This window comes from Canis lupus, chromosome 14, assembly GCF_003254725.2.
Source record: "Canis lupus dingo isolate Sandy chromosome 14, ASM325472v2, whole genome shotgun sequence".
Classification (NCBI taxonomy): domain Eukaryota; kingdom Metazoa; phylum Chordata; class Mammalia; order Carnivora; family Canidae; genus Canis; species Canis lupus.
Window position 1 is genome coordinate 53961076 of NC_064256.1, and position 24560 is coordinate 53985635.

Here is a 24560-nt window from a genome sequence, read left to right on the forward strand (position 1 = left end):
AAAGTTTTTATTAATTGTGATCATCATCCATAATCCTAGAAGCACGATTCTTACAAGTAGAGGTTATGACTTGGAGGAATTTTAACAACAACAAAAAAAGGAATGATGTTGAGCTTATTAGAGACTAAAAAAAAAAAAAATGGTTTTCTTTCATTTCATCTCACTTAAAATGTACAATTTTTTAATGTATCTGTTGCCCTGGGTCAAAGGCCACTAGGGAAATATTTCAAACTGCTGACTGTTTTACAACGGTTTTCATCTTTCTCTTGGATTAAAGTTTCAAGTTCTCAGAAGTCTTCTTTTCCCCTTGGCCCATTGTCTACTCTGGCTTGAGGGGCTAGGGGACAGGTGTGGCCCCTTAAGAGCCATTGAGTGTTGGAAAGCATGAGTTTAGCAGAGCCAAAGACAAGAGTGATTTATGTTTGTTATGCTAAACTAAAAATCAGAATCATAGCTTAATCTTACGTAACCTTGCTTTTAATGCAGTTATGGTTACTTTGTGAATTACATTCCATTTTATTTTATTTATTTATTTTTAAAGATTTATTTATTAATGAGAGACACAGAAAGAGAGAGAAGCAGAGACAGAGGCAGAGGGAGAAGCAGGCTCTCAGCAGGGAGACCCATGCGGGACTCCATGGATCCCAGGATCACGCCCTGAGCCGAAGGCAGAGGCTCAACCAGTGAGCCACCAAAGGATCACTACATTCAATTTTAGAAAAGATTTTTTAAAAGCTATGCTAAGAAAATCCTAAACCCTCTCCAAAAATTGATTTAGCAGGAAAAAAAAAATTCTAGATGGTCCTAAGAAGTTACTTCCTTCTGGTTGTGAAGGTATGCACATCCTGTAGGAAACAGGTGTAGTGTCTCTAATGCTGAATGATCACCACCATGTCTGTCAGCTAGTATCGGAAAAGCGAGTGCCCTGGGTCTCAGTACAGACCAAAGAGAATATTCCAAAGGCATTCTAGCAATTTTAAATGTCATGGTTTCATTTTGTAAAGGTTTGTTTCAACCTTATCCTTCTTATCATCTTGCCATTGATGGTTTTATGTGACTTAGAGATCTCCTTTTATTTTGAAATAACTTTGTAATTGTACCTTTCCTTCTCTCTTGTTTAAGAAATTACTGGATAATGGGCTTTCCAAATACCCCCTTCTTCATTACAAAGAGACGCAGGAGAGATTCTCTGTTCTTTAGAGATTAAAAAATGAAGACTGTAGGATTAAGAGATAAATGACCCCAACTCTAACCGATGTCCTACTCCAGCAACATCATAGGGCAACAATAATTCTCTCGGTGGTATCAGTGGTGCAGTTTTTGCTGTAAATACAAACGAGCCTTCCAAACTTTTTTTTTTTTCCTACCACTGTCAGGTAGATTTTTGCCAGTACAATGTGGCCAATAACATCCATACCTCAGTAGGATTGATGTCTGATCACTGGGGAAAATTGAACATTCTCATTATTAGAGAGTTTAAAAAAAACTTAGTCTAAAACTAACATAAAACTGTTAATTAACTATACTGAAATTAAAATTTTTAAAATTCATAAAATTTTTAAAAACTTAGGCTAGAAATCCCTCTGATAGGATTCTGAGATGAATTGAAAGTTTCTGGACTGTAAAACGAGGTCCTGTTTTGCACTAGGCCCACCTGTCCTAAGAAGTGCAAAAGAACAGGTACAGGGCTTGGAATTCTCTGACTGCTCTCACTGTACCTTCCTCCTTCCTACCTTCTCCTCTGGTTGAATCCTCTTTAAGCAAGCTCTCCTCCAAACCCATATCATTCTTCAAATTGTTCTCTCCACACAGGGTTTGATGCCACCCCTCGTGCCCTATCCCAGGCCCCAGTTCCTACTACTTACCACAAATCACATATTTTAATCTCTTCTTTATCTGTCCTTTCTCTTTTAGAGGGGACTTGGTCTCTAATTCCGGGCTGCTCTTGCACATTCCCAAGGCACCCCTTTGTCTTCTTCACTAACCAATCTCTGTCCTTACGTATTTCTGCGTGTGTCTACGTGGTGAATGTCTACCTGCCCCAGGTCTCTCAAACTTTATGAAGGCTTCACTTTCCATTATCTCCCACTGTTTAGCATCTTGCATTCGAAGAAAAGAATTCTGTACTGCCAGGACCTAACCGGTACGTAAGTGTTCTCTATTTAACCTCTCTCAAATTTTATCTGCTTATTTATAGAGGGGGAATTGTTGACAGGGCTGCACTTTGTCTAGAGGCTCAGGGATACCTAGAAATAGCATTCAATCATCTCTCTGGGCATTCCATGACTCAGTCAAGGTGACATGTAAAAAACACCTTCATACCTGGCATTGAAATGAAAGCCTATCGGGATAATCCAGGATGATCTCTTCATTTTAAATACTTATTAATGTATTTATTTATAGAGAGTGAGAAAAGAAGACATACCTTTGTATAGGTTGGCTGTGGTAACCATAGTATTCTGGCTGCTGACCTCTAACACAGATAAATTAGGTAATCGTATCTGTAGTGATTTTAGATACCCCTCCCCCAGTATATATGTGACGACATCCTCATTTCTTCTCATTTTATTGCCCGGCGTGTGATAATCTACCAAATACAAATTCAGATGAGTCATTATCATCATCGTCCTCTCTGACCTCTCCATGCTTCCCCCCTCTCCCCCACCACCGCCCTTCTCCTTCTTTTCCTCCTTCTTCTCTGCGTAGTTGTTGTCATTGTTTTGAACCTCCGAAAGAAGTGGGTTAATCAGTACCTTGTTACATGGAACATTATCATTACTGGTCTGTGCAAGTCCCATTTCTTGCACATACGCTTGTTGGCATATATATATGTTTTTTTTTTATTCCTGTTCACTCTTTTCCTTCCTCCCATAGATTACCATTGTAAAATGTTTATGTAAGTCCTTTTGCTTGTGTGTAGTCTTATAAATTGTGTTGTTTTGGGTGCACATATTTTTAATCATTAATTGATGCTGTGCTAAAATTATATTGTTTCTTACTCTTTTCACTAAATACAGTGTTTTAAAGATTATTTATTTATTTATTTATTTTGCTATCATGTGCATATAATCTGTCTCCTACTAGTTACACAATACCCCATGCTCTGCATTCACCCCATCCTGCTCTCCCAGAGATGGCTATACAGGTTGATTCCGACTCCAGCCACCAAAATAATTGGCAGTAAATAATCTATGCCCCCTTATGGGCCTGGGTACATTTTTGGGGTACTACGAACATAAGCACAAGACTCCTAGAATTAGAATTCCTAATTCCTAGAATTAGGAAGACGATGAGCTATTTATATCTTTGTGTTTCATACATTAATTCTTTCCTTTAAACTCTGGCACATTATTTGCACAGAGACTAATGTTGGGCCCCTGGGGTAGCAGGAGAATAGTATGGGACTCCAAGTGCCTGGGGTGCAGAGGCTGCTTAAGTAGGAGAGATGAAAGTAATGGAAGGCAGGAGGGGATTCAAGAAAATCTTGCCTTTTTTCCATAGTCTATTAGAAGTCTCAGGATCATCTTCCAAACGTCTCTGTCATGATGGTCAGTTTTAGCAGATCAGTGATCATTTTCAGGGGCCGCTTTTATTCATTACTTTTCCACAGTACCTGGTATATCCAGGTTTGCTTTCTGTCTACCAAGAAAAAGTCTTATTGTCTCTTGCGTCTGATGTGCCCATTTCCATTTCTGTCCTCACCCACACTGTTCTTATCTGACATGTGCCACTGTGTGGCTTACTGTCTCCCTGCCTTCCTTCAAAACACAAGCAGAAAAGTACAGTGACAGCAAGGAAATACCCCGAAGGCCAGAGCCCCGGGCCAGAGCAGTCAGCCAACTGGAAGGGACACTAACCAAGGGCTTGGCGGGGAAGGAAGGACATGTCAGACTCCTCCAGCAACACGAGATCCTGTGCCCAGTTCTTTGGTCACATATTTACAACAGAAAATCTTTGAAATTCCTAAATATAAGATCAGGTGATGCCCTTTCTTCACCATCACTTAAAAAGGATGAATTCATTTACCTGACTTAGCTGGATGACTGGAACAGGAAGCCTGGATGTCAAGAAGCTTCCACTCTGTAGTGCCAGCCCTGTAGCAAACCCACTGGCAACCTTTGCCAAGTCATATAACTCCTGCGGGGCTTTCCCACCCTTGTGCGTTTGCATGCGTTACCCCTTCTTTCTGGAATTCCCTGAGCTCCTCGGCAGGCAAACTTTTACTCATCGGCAATACTCGGTTCGATATTGTCATTACTCTGAAACATCCCCTGACTGTCCCCACCTACGGTACGGCTGAGCAATTCGGTGCTGCTTTTCTTCGTGTTCGTGTAGTACAATTATTCCTTATTTGACTGTCCCTGTCCCCCCTGCTCCCTGCCCCTCCCCCTGGCACTACACACCAGGAGCTCCTACTGTTCGCTCTGTTTTTGAATAGACAAAGTGTGCGACACGCCGTTTGACACATAAATACTCTGTATACATTTGTTGAGCTTCATGAACTTTTCTTTATGTCTCTGCATGTTAAATGAAGGAGCTGGGCAAGATGGTGGCTTTCAAATGTTAAAAAAATGGATGGGTTTTCTCATTTAAAAAATTTGAAGGGACGGACTGATGTGTTAAAAAGAGGAAAGTGCTCTATTTGAAGTAAGAAATGGGATTCCAGAAACCTGTCCACTTGACCTCTCCTCTTCGAGAAAGCACTAGGAGGTGGAGAAACACAGTTAAAACAAATTGGCCTAGAATCACGGTTGCTCATTTCCCTTGCAGCTATAAAAATGTAATTCTGTGAAAGATATTCTTTCAAGTAGCAACAATTTTTTATGTGAACATTTTTTGGTAAGATTTTTTCCTGAAATGCAAAAACACTGACCTGCTTCCCTAAGAAACAGAATGCAGTACTAATGTAGCAGAATCTTTCTTAATGACCTAGACCCTCGTTAGGAACATTCACTGTTTCACTGGGCTGAATTCACAAAGGCACCGTTATGACGTGTTTATTTTCCTGTATCTTCCCTATCTGTCATCTGCCATTTCTTCTGCTGTCATTTTTTCTGACCTAATAGCTCCCTTAGCTAATGTCTTTTTCTCAAAGCCCCTGCGCCCTAAATTTTTTGTGAGCTAAAACAATAAAGTTTGTTTAGAGGTGTGTGTTCACACACACACACAAATGAGTAGGATTTGAGAACGTCGATGGCCATTGTGTTGGCATGATGTGAAGGTCATAAAGGTTATTTTTGGTTTTTAGAGTCTTAGGGTTATTTCCTAGTTTCTGTGACCTGGGTTTTGGGCTTGCTAAAGTCACACTTCCACATAAATGAGGTAGGTTGGTGTTTTCTAGAAAAACTAATCTTGGTACAATCTGGGAATGACTGAATGAATACACCTTAAATGATATAAAGCATTTAAACCTTTTTTTTTTTTTTTAACAAAGCAAATGATAGAATATATTTTAGTATGAACCCCTAGTGTATATTTATAAATGATACACAAGTGCTTTTGTACTGTTATATACATTATATAATTACAAATAATAAAATAAAAAATTAAAATGCTCATGTTAAATATTTTCTCACATTCCAGAGAATTGTTTTGTGTACCACCTGGGATGCTTGCACGATTACACAGCCTGCTTGTAGAACTCTGGTTTAAATAACTGTGTGAGAGGGAACGCCTGGGTGGCTCAGCAGTTGAGTATCTGTCTTTGGCTCAGGGCGTGATCCCGGAGTCTCAGGATCAAGTCACCCATCAGGTTTCCTGCATGAAGCCTGTTTCTGCCTGTGTCTCTGCCTCTCTCTCTCTCTCTCCCCCCCTCCTCCCTCTGTGTCTCTCATAAATAAGTAAATAAAATCTTAAAAAAAAAAAAAAAACAACTGTGTGAGGATATTAACTTTGACTTTAGCTATGCCAATAAGCCTCGGCCCAAGTGAAAACTAATTGAGCTGCTTTTCAAGACCTCAAATCAAAATTTTTAGCTCCTGTACCTAACATGTGGCCTAGTATATTGTAGGTGCACAATAAATGTTTGATGAATGTTGAATGAACGATGAAGATTAGTCCATAAGGATGCTTTATAAACTCATTTAATTCATTTTATCTGCTTGGCTCACGTCAGACTTCTCTCACAATGTATTCACATTATATCATCACTAGTATGTATATCACTAGGCAGAAATGGTTGTAATACACATAGGGATTTCAGTGGTAAAGGGCTTTGAGCCAAGACTGGAGCATTTAATTGCAATGGAAGGCTGGTCCCAGGGACGGTTTCCACCCATCCAGTTCACAATAGTATGAGGTGTTGCAAAATCTGGTTTAACAAAGCCCGTGGTGTGATACCCATGGGTTTCTGGGATGGTGGGTGGGGCACTGGCAGCAGTAGTAACTAAGTAATGGTAGTCTTAAGCCAGAGAGATAACAGTATTAGGACATTGGGAAGGGCATGGAGAAAGGAAGAGGGGCCAGTGAGGACACCTTTGTATTGAGTTTCAGGGCCTAGCTGTGTCTTAGGCCTCCTGCTCTTACAGTACATGTTCATCTTGGGGGCTCATAACTTCTAGCCAGTGAAATATCATCTATGTGCTTATATTCCAAACACCCATCCAGCAACATTCTGGATGCTTCCAATTAGTGTCGCAGGCAGGCACCTCAGACACTACATCATCTTCATGATTAATTCAGCAGCTTTTCCCAACCCTGCTTCTCCTAAATGTTTTCCATCTCCATGGGTAGTATTACCACCCTCCACCTAGATGCAGAAACCTGGAAGTCCCCTTTGATTCCCCTAGCTCCCCACCTTTGACCTCTGTTTGGTTTCATTCCCACTGCCAGCATCATCCCTTGCTTGCTTATTGGACTCCCGAGCTCTGGTCTCAGAGCTTCCATTGCTTTACACGTTATGCCAGAGTGGCTATTATAAACTGAAATTTGGGTAATATATCCTCCTTGTTCAAGGCTAGTAAGACCCCCTTTTTTCTAGAGCTCCATCCCCATCATTCGGCCTCCCCACATGGCTCCTTCTACCTGGAGCAGTCTGTTTCTCCTCTTTTCACTCTCTCCTTCTGGTCTCAGCAGAGACATAATTTTTTTCCAGGAGCTTTCCCTTGACTCCTAGAGCAGACTCCACCTCCCTTCTAGGTTACTATCCTAGCATCCCAGAACTTCCCTTGCCATGCCACTCAGCAACTCTTGTTGAGTGGTTGTGTATCTGTATTTCCTTCTAGACTGCGAACACCATGAAGGCAGTGGGCACATTTATCATCTTCATAACTATGTCCCCAGCACCCACAACAGTGCTGCCGTACGCCTCCATACATATTTGTTGAATACAAGAATGAGAGAATGAGAGCACAGAGTGCTGCTCATCAGTAACCCAGCTAAGGGATTAGTCAGACTCAACAAACACATCAAGGGATGGGGTAAATGGGCAGCTTGGAGAACACTTAGGAGCCCACAATTTCTGGTCTATCAGATACCACCTTTACACCTTGCAAAGGTATAACCTGAATTTACCTACAGAAGCAAGATGGTGTGCCTTATACTTTGATAGATTTGAGTTCTAAATTCTAACATTGTAATCCTGGCAAGTTAGTGGTAGAGCTGATGTAAGAATTCGTTGAGAAAGTTTGTGTAAAGTGCCTGCACGGTTACCTGGTATTCAGATGTGGCCCTTGTGATCTAGTCATCATGCCATGCTCAGTGTAATCCATCGAAATGCTTCTGCTGTATAATAACAGTTAACACTTTTGAGTACGTACCTGTCCTCATATCTGCCATTCTTCCAAGTGGTATGGGAGAATTATCTTTTTATATTTTTTCTATTTTAATTATTTTATAATTATTTTTATAATTATCTTACTGTCCCCATGGGACTCTGTGAGGCGATTCTCTTACAATCCTTACTTTATGAGGCAACCAAGGCATAGAGAGTTTGACTAAGGTGCCCAAAGTCACACAGCTGAACAAGATACAGCATTTGATCATCCTCGTGATTCTGTAACACAGCCTCTCACTTATTCCTAATATTTTTATTTAAATTTCATTCCTTCTCCACTAAAAAGTAAGATATTTAAATTCAAGGAGTACTGATTGAATCATCTACCGTGTGCGCAACATTGAGTACTCTACGTGAAATTACCAAATACGTATTGACTATGACTTTCTATAAGAGGGGAGTAACTTACTGATATTCATGGACTTTAACATCTTTGTGAGGGGATAAAAAATAAGAGTCAAGGAAATAGTATGAAAAGGATGAAAATCTTTCAGAGTGGTTACTTCCTATGGTGTTCTTTTGATTGCAGATAACGCTGCGGTACATAGTGATGCTTCGTAAATGTTCATTTTCTAACGGCAGTGCAGTTTTCAGAACTGATCGGCATGATTCCAGAGTCCAGGCCCCTGTACAAGTTTTCAGGAAAGTTAAAGCACTTTTATGCATACCATATCTGCAGCTTCTAAACTAAAAACAAACAGAAGAAAACAAAATGTGTTAGTCATAGGTCATTAGGGAAAATGTCATTTGTCTTTTGGTGAGTATGGTCTTAATAACTGTCATCAGAAACTTCAAAGTCTGTCTTTTTCAGGTTTAATTGAAAGTAAGTTTGGTTGCACGGACTCTAAAGCTAAGAAACAGACCTTCTCAATTAATTAGAATCAGTTCCAATTGGTTTTTTGGAGAAGTTCCTGGGATACGATTCATGATACACCTAGAAAGATGTATCTATCCAGTGGACATTTTTTTTTCCATTTTGATAACATGACCGCCATTCCTCTCTTGTCCTAGAGAGTCAGAGAGTGAGTTTGTTCTACCCTTTTACAAATGAATTCTGCATTTCACTGACAGTGGGGGAAAAAAGAGCAAAAGTTATTTGAATATATTATTCAAGTATTTTATATCTGCAAATTACTTTGTACTTGTTCTTCTAGGCTCATCCGATTAAGCTACAATCAGAACGTCTGAGAGTTAGTGGGCTTGCTGCTTCCGACCACAAGTTTATCTTGCCACAGAAGCCGACCAGCTTGCAGTAGGCCTGGCTTGGGGGCCCTGGGCCAGGGCTTCCTCAACTTGTCTGCCCAGATGCCTGCAGTTGATTCAAGCAAGTGCAACAGGTTTTCCAGATCTAAGGATCCTGTTTGACCGGAATAGAGACTTGAAAAAGAGACTAAAGGTAACTTCAGGGGCATAGATTAAGAGTTGAAGCACTCCGCGAGGGGGTCAAGTTTTCCAAACCACGCTTTTGCTGTCCTAGCCCACCAGTAAGGTTCGATCTGTTACTTGTACTTTTATGGGTTTCGCATTGCCCAGCCCAAAGGTCTCCTCTCCCGGTGTCAGGGAGTTCCCCGATCTTCAGCAGGTCTGGGGCAGGCAGTGGGGAGAGGGGATGGGTGAGCCTGGCCGGGCCCAGCCGAGTCCCTCCTTAGCCCCCGCCCCGGCCTCCGGCCTCCTGACCCGGGCAGCGCGGGGCTGCAGCGAGCCCGCGTCGCACCGCCCCCTGCCTCGGGCCGCCCGCCAGGAGTTCGAGGCCTCCCGATCCGGATGTGATGAAAAAGAGCCACCGAGGGAGAAGTGTTTGAGGAGCGGAGGGGGGCGGAGGGGAAAGGGAGGCCGAGAGGGGACGCGCCCCTCGGCGGGCAGCGGGGAGCCGGGAGCCGGGAGCCGGGAGCGGGCCGGACCGAGCGGGCCGCGGAGGGGGGCGGGGGCCGGGGAGCCGGGGGCGGGGGGGCGGGCGCTGCAGCGTCGGGGCCGAGCCGGAGGGAGGCGGGGAGCGCCGCGCAGGGGCGGCCGCCGGGCCACCGGGCCGCAGGGGCGAGATGCCGCCGCCGCGCCGCTAACTTTCCGGGCGGAAGAGGAGGAGGAGGAGGAGGAGGAGAAGGGGCTCCGAGAGAGCTGGGGGGGATGCCGAGGTAGGTGGCGGCCCGCCGCGGGGGGAGGAGCAGGGCTTGGGGCGCCCGGCGCGGGCTGGCGGAGCCGGGCCCCCCGCCCCTGGCAGCGTGCGGGGGGGGGGCGCAGTTTCAAATCAAAACTTGTCCGGGGTGGGGTTTGGGGGAGGCGGCGGAGGGGCGGGCGTGCGGGGGTGTGAGCCGCGCTCTACAAACACTTCTCTCCCTCTCCCCCCGCCCGGAGCAGTCGGCTGTCGGCGGCCAGCGCCTAGGAGCCTTCCCGGCCGCCCGGGGCGCGGAGCCCGGCGCGTGCAGCGGCCCATGTCCGGCGCGGGCGCGGCGCTCGCTCCCGGGCCCCAGCGCGGGGCCGAGGCGGGCGGCGGCCGGCAGGGCGCCCCAGCCCAGGGTGAGTGCGGGCCCGCTTGCGCTGCAAGCCGCGGGGTCGCCGTGCGTCCCGGCGGGGGAGGGGGGCGGGGGGCGGGGGCCGGGGCCGGGCTGCCCCGAGCTGGGGACTTCTGCGCACTTAGCGTGACTCCAGCAAGTTCTCTAGGTCTCCCGCCCGGGACCCGCAGCCGGTAAGAGGGCGGGATCGGCCGGTCCCTCCACCCCGCCTTGCTTGGGCTGCGGGGGGCGGGGGGAGCCTGGAGGACGCGGTGGCCTCTCTCCTAAGCCTCTGCGTCTTGGGGCCTGAGACTCCCAAGTGTGGGGTCGGCGGCGCCTCCCTCCGGGCCTGGGCCCGCGGCCCCGCGCCCGCCGCTGCCGCGCTCGCAAGCCGCGCGCTCCCGCTCCTCCGGCCGTGTCTCGCGGGCCGCCCCGCACCTCGGGGGTCTCACAGGTTCCTGTGGCCCGTTGCTCTGCGGAGGCTCACCCTGTGTCTCACGGACTGTTTTCGTTTTGAAATAAAAAACATGCTTTAAAAGAAACACCTCCCAAGAATGAATTAACTCCTTTGTGTTCTTCCAGAGTGTAAACACAGGCGACCTATAAAGAAAATCATCTTGTTCCTGGGAAACTTCCCTAGTAAGCCTATAAACAAGTCAGGCAATAGCCCTCTTTTTTTTTTTTTTTTTTTTTTTTTTTTTTTTTTTTTCCTCTCTGGAAGGTAACATACTTTAGGTTTTCTGCAGCCACAGTGAACAAGGGCCTTACTCTTCTGATGTATTTTCCTCTAAGGGTGGCTCTGATTTTTAAAAAAAGTTCTGACACTGATATAAGCTAAATAATTTTCCAGGTCTCAGCAGCCTGCTTTATACTCTTGATTTTAAGCATATCTCATAGCTTTTCTTTTTCTTTGACAATAATGTAGTCAGCTCCTTGGGATTGTTTTCGGTTTGGTTTTGTTTTTGTCTTAAGGCAGCAAAAAATGGAAAAGAAGAAGTTAATGTTGAACTCAGAAAAGGTGAAAGCAGAAAACATCCATGGCTAAATTAAAATGTTCTGGCATTCCGGGCTGTTAAATTGAATTATGTTTTATCATTGCTTTGTTTTTTTGTTGTTGTTGTTGTTTTGTTTTGTTTTTTTTTTTTGCTTCTAAACAGTGAGTCATTTTTTTCTAAAGAGAAAATAGAGTGCATCAGAGAGCTAGAATAATAAACATATTTTCCCAGAAGCAGCCCATGTTCTGCACGTTGTATTGCCAACAGGGTCATTTCCCTGTTAGGCATGCTCCTTCATAGGTTTACCAACTCATTGATGTTTATGTTCACACTTGCACTGTTAATCACTATTGTTAAACAATGCTTATGTCAAAATCCATATCAAATACACTACAAAAACAGATTTGACAGAGTGATTATCTACAGTGTCCAACTTTAACAATGCATCTTTAAGGTCAGAATTTGCAGTGGTACTTAATGTACCTGTGCAGATGCATTGCTGTAAAATACCACATGATCAGACCTTATGAAATCTAGAATGTTCTGAGGTCGAGCTGACGACATAGGGACACCTACATTATCAGTGTGAAAACTCTTGGGTTATATTGTACCTAACTATTGGCCGATCCTCAACAACATAGTTATATAGTGCTTTTTTTATTCATCTTTGACTCACATCTTTTGAATAGGCATCAACTTAAGTCTAAGTATAATATAAAGTTGATTTTTTTAAAAAGGAAACTCCTCAGAATCTTGTTGAATACTGTCTCAAGCAGATTTCATAAGGTGTAATTGAAAGACAAAAAATCTTGGACTCAGTGGGTAGGGTACAAGATTCAAGATGCAGCCTTCCATGGGTAGGTTGGTTTTATTGGTAAAGACATTAGCAAATAAAGGAGCTTTGCTCACAGAGCATTCTACTCTCAAGCTCTTGAGTTCTTTTATCCTCTTCCTTCTGTCCTTGGATTCTTTTATCATCCTTTCAGAAGAATGGTTTAATCATTTTCTGGTACAATGTGGCTGCTTAGTTAATTGAAAGTTAATTTAAAAATTTCATATATTAAAATCAGTGAGAAAAATGGAGCGTTTTATGAAAATTAGCAGAAAATATCTTTTCATGAAGGGGACATACAAGGTCAAGTCTTACCTTATAAGCAAAGATACACAGATGACAAGATAAAATCCGTACATATATTACTGCATTATGATGAGCTATCCATCCTGCTAACTAAGGGCATACAATGTTAAAGTTAAAAGACGTTTTAAGGGGTCTCTAGTGAACTCACCATCAAATCTAGAATCCAGTCTTTCAGATGGTTGTTAGAAACCTACAGTGTAACTCTTACTCATCAACATTCAGAGTTAGGAAGGTTTTCCTTATTAATAGCATACTTCTCTCTCTTTAAAATTTCTACCCTTTTCTTGTGATTCTGCAAGGAAAATTCTATTGCTTTGAAAGCATTAAAAATATTTTCTGTGTATTTCGAAAATTGTTACAGAGCAAGGATAGAAGCTCATATGCTTCAGGCTATAAGCAGGAACCAGGACAGATGTCAGAAGATAGGGGAGCAGCAGGGATTGCGAGCCTTGAGAAGGCTCATGGGCCAGGAGGCGGTACGGCTCAGCTCCAGCTCATTGTTGCCATTTGGGCTAATATCTTCCAATACTTCAAGAGACACTGGAAATACAGATTTTTATGTATCATCTCTCCCTCTCTAAAAGTTGGCAATTGATTAAATACAATTTTTGTCCAAGCCAACAAAGCAACCACACTTTCAGGCTGGAAATGGCCTCTAGGCAGCTGATCTGCTATCTCTGTTACAGAAAATAGAACATAAACACGTACTCACAACTATTATGCAGAGTACCTGTATAATTGTCCTAGTGGGTAGATGATTTGGACCAAATTTAATTTCGTTGTAAAAGAGAGTGGATCTTGTGTATGTGGTACATCTAATTGCCTTTTTTTTTTTTTTTTTGGATTAATCATCCTAAAATTCATTGTGTTATCAACATGGAAAATGTAGGTACTTACCTTTTTGTGCAGTAGTTACTAGAATCCATATAATGGAAAGGGCTTTTTAATTAAGTGCTTCATTCATACCCTTGTGACTTGTAATTAGGATTTTTAGGAATAATTTGGTCCAACTGGCTCACTCTTTAGAAAGGATATCCAAAGAATTTAAGTGACTTGGCCAAGGTCTCATGCAGTCAGTAGAAATCGGGGTAGAACCACAAATTGCGGAATATTTATCACTGTGATAAATGTAGTTGAAGTAGAGAATCAATATAACTGTTTTCTACGGATGGATGAATTGAAGATAATAGGCTTTGGATACTGTGAATCACTTGAGCCTGTTCCAGTTCCTGCATCACCCCCCGCCCCACACCCACCCCATTGCAGTTGCCAAGACTTAGTCTGTTGGACTGCGAGTGCTGGAATATACTTTAATGTGATAATGTGTGATTTAATGCACTCTTTTCTCTTGGGAGAGTCCTCTGAGACTATTAGGCAGACTTTTCATAGCAGGATGCAAAATGCCAGTGAAGTTAATTAAAAATAATTTAAAATAGAAGCTAGGGAGAAAATCTTCGAGTTGAAATTACATAAGAAGAGCTTTGACTTAGAAGCTTAGCTGAGTTGTCAGGAGTTTATAGTGGCTAATCAGATTTCCTTTATGGGAAGCCTGTTTATTTCAATTTATGCAATGTATGCTTGTGATACCCATAGTCTTCTACTTGTATCATATTGTTTTTTCCTTCCGATTAAGGATGGCGTTTCTCAAAGTGTGTCATCTTTGGATAGCTTCTATCTCTGGTTCCAGTCGGCAGTGATTGTGCCCTCCAGGAGACATTTGGCAACACCTGGAGACATGTTTAGTAGACATACAGTGAATGGAGCGGGTCCTCCCGGGATCTGGTGGGTAGAAGCCAGGGATAATGCTAACTGTGTTACAATGCACAAGACAGAGCAGCACCTTACAACAAAGAATTATCTGGCCTAGAATGTCACATGCTCTCCTAATTTCTCAAGACAACTGGCATTTGGGCCCCACTCTAGATTTAAAGAATCAACCTCTGGATGGAAGGCTCAAGAATCTGCATTTTTACAGGCTCCAGGTATTCTAGTTGAGAATCATTGTTTTAGAGTCTTTTTTTCTGTAGAAAGACAAGTTATATTGATAGATTTCTAATAAGTCTCTTTTTTTAGTAGAAAGGCTTCAGAAAACTTTTAAAAAGTCTCTTTTTCAAGTTCCAAATTTTAAATCCTATCACTCCCATATATAGTCTGTATTACTGCCCTTCAGCATTTTTATTACATACCTCAATTAATAAAAATAATGCTGAGCATTTATCTCCAAAGAACTTTCTAAAGTTCTGTGTACTAGAATACAAATCTATTGTGAACTAGAAAAGAGATACTTAAATAGGAATTGTAAATGGATGGGATAAAAATGAGTGAAATAGATATTTTAATATTTTCTTCCACCACCTCAGTAGGTATTCTCGTCCTGCCACCTTACACTTCTCTTTGGAAATCCCAGGATTGTAGAATAATAAGGAAAAGAGTGCATAATTTGCATATTACTTGCGTTCACTTGTAAGTGGAGTTTTGGGATCTTGATTATCCTTTCTCTTAGAAACAGTAATAAATTGAACCTTGCAATGTGACAAATACAGAGAGAAATAGACTGAATGAAATCGGAGTCTTGCAGAATGATGGGGCAACACGTTCATTCACCCGTAACCATAATGCAAGGTAGACTGATAAGTGCTTTAATAGATGTGCAAAGAAAGTGTAATGGTAGGGATGCCTGGGTGGCTCAGTGGTTGAGCGTCTGCTTTTGGCTCAGGTCATGATCCTGGTGTCCTAGAATTGAGTCCTTCATCAGGCTCCCGGGGAGCCTGCTTCTCCCTCTGCCTCTGCCTCTCTGTGTCTCTCTCATGAATAAATAAATAAAATCTTTAAAAAAGAGGGATCCCTGGGTGGCGCAGCGGTTTGGCGCCTGCCTTTGGCCCAGGGCGCGATCCTGGAGACCCGGGATCGAATCCCACATCGGGTTCCCGGTGCATGGAGCCTGCTTCTCCCTCTGCCTGGGTCTCTGCCTCTCTCTCTGTCTCTGTGTGTGACTATCATAAATAAATAAAAATTAAAAAAAAAAAAAATCTTTAAAAAAGAAAGAAAGAAAATGCAATGGCTGAACATGGGAGAGAGAAAGTATGTCTAGCTGGGGCATTTGGGAAAACCTCAAGGAAAACTTTGATTTGAGTTGACGAAGAAGCATAATCGTAGGACTCAGCTCTGTGGAGATGGATGCCAGAAAAGCAGAGCTTGGAGGGGATTACTACAGGATGTTGAGTACTTCAGTAAGCCTATTGGATGGTCTTTATGAAGGAACAAAGAGTGAGATAAGGTTGAAAAGAAAAACTAAGGTGATTTTTGAGGATGACCCTAATTCTCCTCAGAGGTGTTTGTATATCCTTTCTGTTGACAGTGATGAACTATTGAAAGTTCTTGAGAAAGACAGGACCAAATTGGTGAGTTTAGGAAAATAAATCTGGTGGCAGTGCAAAGGATGTTGTTGATGGGAGGGTCAAGAATGAAGGTAGTGATTATCCAGGGGGCTATTACAGTCACCTGACAAAAGAGGACATAAGGCAGCACCAGTAAGAATGGAATTAAGAAAATGAATTTAAGAACAATGGCAAAAGTAGGATAGAGTTCTACTTAGCTGTGAGAGCTCCTTGAGTGCTTTGATTTTTGTCATCTGTGAATCTCCTAAAGCATGGTGTCTAAATGTTACTGAATTCAGTTGATAGAGTGGGCAACATATTTAATATGGAAGATGCTGGAAAGGTAGAAATTTCAGGTCATCCATGGGTTTGCCTTTTTAGCCTGAGTGGAAACCTAGGGAGGAGATGTTGAATCATCTTTTGCTCATATTGGTTCCTGGAACTTAATCCAGTAAGCCACTGAAAATTAGAACTCATGCCTAGGAGAGTAGTAAGGGTCAGGCTCCCAGGCTCAGAGTTCACTACCAGGTAGCTGATGGATGAGGACAAGAGTGAGAGAGAGGACTGAGGAGCAGATTTGGAGGCACGACCACATTTAGGGAGGAGAAGGGAAAAGAATGCAGAAAGAGTCCAGAAAGATTGGTTACAGAAGCATTAGAAGTTTAGTAGTCGTGGAAGATGAAAGAAGCTTTGGTTTGGTAAAGGAGAAGCAAGATGTATAAAGGGCTTCGGTTGGATGGGTGCATTTTGAACGTGATCACCATGTGCTAATGGAAAGAGATCAGAGGATAGAGAGATTGAATGAATGCAAGGGTATGCAGTACAGTGGTAGTATGGTGGGGCTGTGTAATTGAAAGAGTCAAATTCTGGGACAGAACAGGACAGAGACCCATCAGGAAAATGGAGAATATTCCCTGTTCAGATGGGCATGGGAGAAAATGATGAGCCATAATCCAGAGAAAATTTGATATAAAAAGATCGTGGGAGGCCAGGATCTTCTCAGCAAAGTAGATGGTAACATTTGCTGAGAGTAAGGGTTGGGGGGGGAGGGCGGTTAGGATGAGTCAAGAAATTTGAGATGTGTGGAAAAGATTTCAAAGAATGAAGTATTCAAGAGGGATTCAATCCGGGGCAAACAAAAGGGCTGCTCAGTAACACTGGGGGCTTAACTAAGAATGAATGGCATGAATTTTGAGTGGACACGGTCAGCATGGTTGATTGCCTTTCTCAGCAAGGAGCATGAGGGAGCTTGAGAATAGAAGCTGATAGAATGAATTTTTGGAATTAGCGTAGGGTTGGAGGTTGGCAGGGTAGAAGCAGTGGGGAACAAGGGAGGAAGTTAGCGCATGTGGGGGAAGTATGTTTGTTCTAACTGATCTTGTGTTCTAGGGTACATGGGGAGCCCAAGAGACCAGAAGTGCAATTGGCAGGCCAAGGTTTCTGGCCAGCAACATCCATGCCTGTTGGCCTTGTTTGGTTAGTTAATACAGAAGGATTTTTTGTTTGTTTTTTTAAATAGATTTATTATAAATTTTATATACATATACATAATATATATTGTATATTATTAATATGCTATTGATATTTATAATATTATATATATTATATATAATTGAATGACCTTTATAGGGCTAGTGGAGAAATTGAAATTTTTGGGTGTGTAAGAGCCTTTCCTGTTTCTTTGTACCTTATTTCCTGGATCTTGTTCAGGTGATTTCATGGAAAGTTCTAATAGCTGTGTGCAGTTATTTTACTAGCATTATATTTTTGTGATAATAAAAGATTTGGGGAAAATAAGGAAGCATAAATTGACACAATCTAAAGTTAAGCCATTTGCAAATGGAAAATTAGAATGATACAATAACCCCACAAAGGAGAACAATTCAACCAAATTGTCTTTCTGAGATATTGGAATTATTCTAGTGTATGTAAAGGCGAGAGATGCGATTTTCATGTTTCTGTTTCTAAAGGTCTTTATCATCGATTTTGATTACGGGAAGAGTGCTGCTGCACTGGTTAGACTCTAGATGTTTGGATAGGTGGGTGTTGTTGATTCATTGCAGTAGAGGAAGGGAGCTGCCATTCTTCCTGCTGTCTGAATCTTACACGTTATTTGTGCACCAGTGCTTTGGATGCCGCTCTCTGTATTCTTTATCTTTGTGTCTCTCTTTTCCCCTTCCCTCCTCTCCTTCTTTCCTGAAGTTATTTACACTTTTTGTATCTTCTTTTCATACCAGCATACAAATTCTGAAGAAGGAAAGCTTTTAGCCTTGCTTTTGAAATTGAGTTGTATTTAAAGTTTCTAATTTAATCAGTTAGGGTTCACTAAGTAGCAGCTATGCACAGAGTTATTTTAACATTAATTTCGTTTGTGGTTTCTACTTGCAGTCCACTTCTGTTTTCAGATTTACACCCACATGATCTGAAGTAAGATGATTCATATGCATGTGTTTTTATGCCTGAGTTTCCTAGTAGTTTCAGGAGTGAAGCCTGACATTAACTTTCTTACCAGCACGTAGATTTCATTATGGACAGTTTGAAGAGAAACACTATTAACAGATATTTTTGTGTGTGCCTACTACGTACAAAGTCCTGTGAAGATTAAGAATGTGTAGTGCCTGGTTTGCCCACAAGGAATTCATGTGAAGTAGGTGAGAGAGAGGATGAGATATAAATGTGCCAAATTAAATGTTAATTCCTTGTCTAAATATCAGTTCAAGATTACGACAAGGACCATGTGACAGATTAGTTTATGGCCAGTTGCCAGCCGACTGGTGCAGCACACACATTCAGAGGTTGAATGAGAAACTCAGAATGGTGAGAGAGAAGTCCGTTTTGTCTGGGCTGGACTGCTCGTGACCCCATCTGAAGAATATACAGTTTGTAGGCCTTTTTGGTTTGGATGATGCAGAGTTGAGCACTAAAAATAAAGCAGTTTGTGGTTGAGTATGTGACAGGCCCTCTGAAGGCAGCTGGCACAGTACAAAGGAACCGGCTTCTGCTCCGAGATACAGTCCTCCTACTCTTTTCCAGGGTGGATGAGCCCTTGATCTTTTGGACTCTGTGAATGTGGACCTACTCTGGACTTAAGTTTTTCTATCACTTAAGTGACATGCATTTTCTGAGGGGTATGGTTATTACTCTTTATTTCTCACTGATGAAATTCTGGAGCGTGGGAATGGGGTAGGAGCTCACATTAAAATATATGCAACGTGAAAATAGATGCCAGTTTTTCATCAAGGTGCAAAATGAATTTAATCTTTCTTGAGCTAAGGAATAACATACTCAGTATTTCTGGTTGGAAGAGTAAAGGATTGGTACCGGTAGTTGGCATAGGGAAAAAAAAAAAGTATACATCTGAGAGAAATTGGGAAGTTGTAACTTCCATAATTGATTATGTTGGGACAGGGAAAAGAGAGAATTGAAAGATGATTCTGTGAATACCACTGACCACGATGTAGACTACAGTTGGAGAAATCGTCAGGGACAGAAGAGAAGTGATGAATTTTGGGAAATGTTGAATTGGAGTTGCTAAAGATCGATTCATGTAGAGTTGAACTTTCCGATCTATAGATTAGCACATGGGTCTAGAGTAATGGATCTATACAAGTCCTTCTCCTAGAGGTGGTCATCATGGACCACTGCAGAAGTTAACGAGATCACAAAGATTGTGGAGACAGAATGGATTGTTTGTCTTAGAGGAGAATCCAAAGAAGGCAGTGTCTCAAAGAAATGATCCGGAAGGCAAGGAGCCAGGTTAGCGAATTCTGTGAGTGGCTCTGGTTTGGGCCTTTAGGAGAATGACCGGAGAGGATACATCCCCTGACCTTATAATCCGTGTCCATCATTCTAAAGTCTAAAATTTAAATTCCAATGACGTTCTCATTCTCTTATTATCTTATTTTTGGTTTCACTGCTATGTGACATGCTCTTCTTCATCCTCTCTCACTGACTTATATCAAGATTGGACTCAAATCATAGTTTTGAAAAGCCTTTATAGATGAAACAACCCCCTTTGGTTCACTTTTGATTTCCGTTGGCCTTCATTTTCATAATAGTGAAACAAATTAAGGGTCCACCCGCACCTGATAGAACTGAGAGGTTACAGAAAAATTTTAGAATTATGGCCGTTACAATAGTGATCATGAAAAAAAAAAAAAAAACTAAAGATGGGTGTGTGACATCATTTAAAAAAGAGGGAAGATGTCAGAGTCCTCAATTCCTTTTTGTAATAGGCTTAGTCAATTGCTAAGTGAGAGAGCTGCTGTGGATATGGCCTCCCTGGATTCTCACAGTCAGTACGACAAAACTCTTTCATAACAGCTTTTTAGACAATAGGAAGGAGACTGTCCTTCCCATAGGGGTGAGCAGGATGTAAAAAAAGGCCCTGCAAAAGCCAGTGAAGGAATTGAGGGTGTTTGCACAGAGAAGATAAAGACACAAGAGCATGAGGTATTTTCTAGTGAGAGACTGTCATGTGGAAGGAAGATTAGACTTCGATTGCAAAGAGCAAAATAGCAAAATAGGATGAATAAGTGAAAAATACAGGGAAGCAGATTTTAGCTGTGAGGAAAGTCTTTGAATTGTCAAAGCAGTCCAAAACTAGAGTGAGAGGTGCACTGAGGCAAGTCCCCGTCCTGGAAGCATTCATGCCTACGCTCCTTGGCTTGTTCTTGGGAATATTGGATGCTGAGGGTGTTCATCTGAATTCAGGCTTATCAGGTTGATCTGAGACCTCCAAAAGCCCGTCTGGCTCCCAGTTCCATAAGCCGGTGTTTGGTTTTAGTGTGAGCATACTTGGTTAAAAGAACACAATTCAACATCTGTTTGAAGAGATAGGGGTTCACTATGCTTCAGGGTAGGTCATCTGAAAATCTGTTTTTAGGACAAGGAACTGTAGGTTTAGTCCCCTCTGTCTCAAACGGAAGAGATAGAGGGGACTCAAGTAATGTGTCCTGGTCACCAGTATCAGCTTGCTCTCACCTCTCCTGCTCCTTCTGCCATTTATTTAGAGCCCTGATTTACTGAGATAATACTGGAACTATTACTGGATTTCATACCTTTTCATTTGCATAGTCATATTCAATTGTATATTTATCTAAATTTGGAATTTTTCCACATGGCTATGTGTATAACCCGCTCTGTCTATCCCCAGCCTGTGAACTAGTTGAGTCATGTCATTTTTATCACTCTTGAATTTCAGTGCACCTCAAGCTTCAGAATGCCTAAGAAGCCCTTTGAAGGAATGCCTTTCAGATTTTACTCAGAAGTGTCCCGTTTCAAATTATCGGTAACAACGAATTGATTAAATTAAATTGATTTAGGTATTTATTTCTATAAACTTGATTATAATGATCTGTGCTTATATAATAACTTTACTGCCTTACAAATTATGAAACTTTACGCATATGCTCATTCATCTGTTAAAAATGCTTTTGGTTATCTTAACCTTTTTTGGACAATGAGATTTTAATCTATCTTAGAACATTAGGCAAAGCAGGTTGGCTTTGCTATGCTTCTTGAAGGTCATTAGGCTTGAGGGTTTTGTAGATTTGTTTGTGTTTTTTTGATGAGTGAAGAAGTAAAATACCAGAGCCTCAGGTCTTCCTGAGAGCTGCTTTATCTTTGGTTTTTAGAGGTTACATTTGGGAAGCATTTGTACATTTCTACATTGTTCTGAGCCTCTGGAACAAACAGACCCAAATTTTTTACTTTGCCCAGAGATTTTAGTCTTGGATTATTTGAGATTTCTTTTTTCTTTTTTTGTGTGTATATATATATATATATATATATTTATTGGAGTTCAATTTGCCAACATACAGTAAAACACCTAGTGAACACACATAGATCATCTGAAATAATATCAGTATTATTTTAAATATATTTTTTAAAGATTTTATTTATTTATTCATGAGAGACAGAGAGAGAGAGAGAGAGAGAGAGAGAGGGAGGGAGGGAGGGAGGGGGGAGGAACAGACACAGGCAGAGGGAGAAGAAGGCTCCATGCAGGGAGCCCGATGTGGGACTCCATCGGGGACTCCAGGATCACACCCTGGGCTGGAGGCGGCGCTAAACCACTGAGCCACATTTTAATGGAATACCGGTATTTTAATGGAAGAGTAAAAATCGTTTAAAGCAATTTTGTTTTCAGAAAAAGGAAGTATGAATATACATTACATAGCAGTAAGGATATACATCTTACATAGATTATAAATGACTTGTCATAGATTATTATCAAATATTGAACTGGATGCAGTTCTAACATGCAGAAGCCCCCAAACCCCCTTTAAGCATAAAGAAAGTAACTTTAGGGCAGCCTGGGTGGCTCAGCGGTTAAGCATCGCCCTCGGCCAAGGGCGTGATCCTAAAGACCCAGGATCGCGTCCCACCTCGGGCTCCCCTGAGCCTGCTTCTCCCTCTGCCTGTGTCTGTGTCTGTCTCTCTCTCAGTCTGTGTCTCTCATGAATAAATAAATGAGTCTTTAAAAAAAAAAGTAACTTTATAACCTTTATATACAAATATATGTGTATTTTACGCAAAGTTTTATGAGATTTTATAAAGATTTCTGCCAAGCACCATCTTTTATAGTCTTTCATGAAATAAGCAAATAAAGTATGGATAACAAGTAGAAAATGTATTTGATGGTTGGCTTGTGCATTTACATATACCTCTGCCTAGTTCAGCAGCATGTTTGAGGTAGTTTATAAGAGTACATTTTAAAAGAAGAATAAAACATAGGAATGGAAAATATAGGTATCTGGGAGATCCAAACATGGGGGAAAATCGAAAAAACAGGGAGACTATAGGGTCAGATTCACTCAATTTTGTCTGTAAATTTGGGTCAGAAAGAAAGCATTTTCTTTAATATGTGTATCAGGAAAAAAAAAATTATAGCTTCTCAGAGGAAGCAATAGTTTTCCTTATACTCAGCCTGGAAACAGATTTCTTGCAGGGTTTTTCACATAGGGATTACTGAATAGATACTGCCCTCAACAGCTTCCATATAATAACTTTATGCCAAGTTTTTAAAAGATGCTTATTGTAGTAACAGTTAGTGAGGTAATAATGGAAAATGGGGATGAGCCCTTATTATATACCGGAAACTCTGCTTCCCAGGTATGATTCCATTTATTTCCACATCCACCTTATGAGGTAGATTCTGTCGTTGTTCCTATTTTGACGAAACGAATTTGCCTAGGATCCATAGTGTTTCGTGGTGGGCCCAGGTGCCCTGATTTGAGATCCTTTGCTTTTAACCACTTCTAGAGCAAAGTACAATTTAGAGATGGTATTTCTGTACCAAAGAATCTGATGAGTCTTTTTTTTTTTTTTTCGTCAGAAAAGACTCAAGATATCTCTGAACTTTTGTGCATGACAATATTGTCTCCATTTCTTGGAAAACTATGGCACATACTGAACTTCAAAAGCTCATTAGTAAGTTTGAGAACTAATCATCCTCATGCAGCATGACTAGATTCCTTTACTATTATGTGCTAACAGCATTTAGCTATTGAAGGGAGTATGTTTGCTTAGTTACAGACTGATCTGAAACTATATCCCTCTTCAGTAGTTGGAACTGTTGTCTTTTAGAGAAGTTTACATTTACTGTTTCTACCTGCAGTGGGCAGAACTGGGACTAGTTATAAATTATCCAGTAGCAAATTTACATTCAAAATAATTAATAACTTGCTAATGAACCTAACTGACCAAGAGTAGATGTGTTTCTTTGTGAGGTGTCCATTCCCTGGAATTTTGAGGGGCTGAATGTTGCAAAGGGTCTTTCTACACCACGTACAGTATGAAATTAGCTGAGCTGCAAGATGTTTTCCAGCTCTTTTATCCTATTTTCAACTGACTATCTGTCTGTAAGACTCATTCTGTATTCTCATCAGTAAAATGGAGCTAACGTGCTCTTTCTTAAAATATCATTGACGGTTCTGAAGATCAAATGAATATTATATATTAAAGTCCTTTGAAAATTGCTAAAACTGTAATTGCACAAATTCACTAATTTACTCTTTCAACAAAAGGAAGTATTTTTTCATTTTTTAAAAACTTGTTTAACAACCATACACCAGCTGAGTGGTTGTTAGGTGGCATAGAACATAATATTATATTGTACATACATTAATATCTAATTTGCTTATTTTTAATGCGCTTAGATTATTTTCTTTTGTTAACCACTATTCAACTAGGTTGAACTCTCTGAGGTAAGTAAAATTCTCATTCTCAAAGTTTTACATTTGGATAATACCAACTTGGTAAAATAGTATAGAATTTAAAAGTAAATAGAAATTCTGTTTGCCTGGTTCATTCTCCTCCTTCTTCAGCAGGAATGAGTGAGATTAGAGAGAGATTACTTCCCACCATCCATATATACTCTTCTTCAGAAAAATAACAAAAAAATAAAGATCCTATCTTGATCCTATAAGATAGTTGTTTCTGTGTAGGACATATCTTATTTAAATACGTCGCTTAGGGGTACCTGAGTGGCTCAGTGGTTGAGTGTCTGCCTTTGGCTCAGGACATGATCCTGGGGTCCTGGGATCAAGTCCTGCATGGGGCTCCCTCCAGGGAGCCTGCCCTCGGCCTATGTCTCTTCCTCTCTCTGTGTGTGTCTCATGAGTAAATTAATAAGATCTTTAAAAATAAATAAAAAATAAGTAAATGGGTCTTTAGAATCCTTATTTTTTTTCCCCTCTGATTCTTTTGCTTATTCACACTTATTTTCTTTGAGAATTAACTCAAATCCAATGCCTCACAAAGGCTTTTCTTTGATTTCCTCCA

The 24560-nt window shown here is 41.3% G+C and overlaps 1 protein-coding gene across 15 annotated transcripts in view; it reads left to right on the forward strand.

Annotated features, from left to right (window-relative positions):
• Nucleotides 1–24560, forward strand: part of MDFIC (MyoD family inhibitor domain containing) — a 291855-nt gene that overhangs the window by 177524 nt on the left and 89771 nt on the right. For 3 of the 15 annotated variants that reach the window (XR_007402123.1, XR_007402122.1, XM_035698716.2), the window contains exons 1-2: nucleotides 9759–9906; nucleotides 10130–10288. Coding sequence is in view for 7 of the 15 variants with exons in the window: in XM_035698716.2 (XP_035554609.1) it covers nucleotides 10204–10288 (85 nt within the window). In the remaining 8 variants the exon portion in view is untranslated. The other 12 variants (XM_049093830.1, XM_049093831.1, XM_049093829.1 and 9 more) reach the window with 10 other exon arrangements.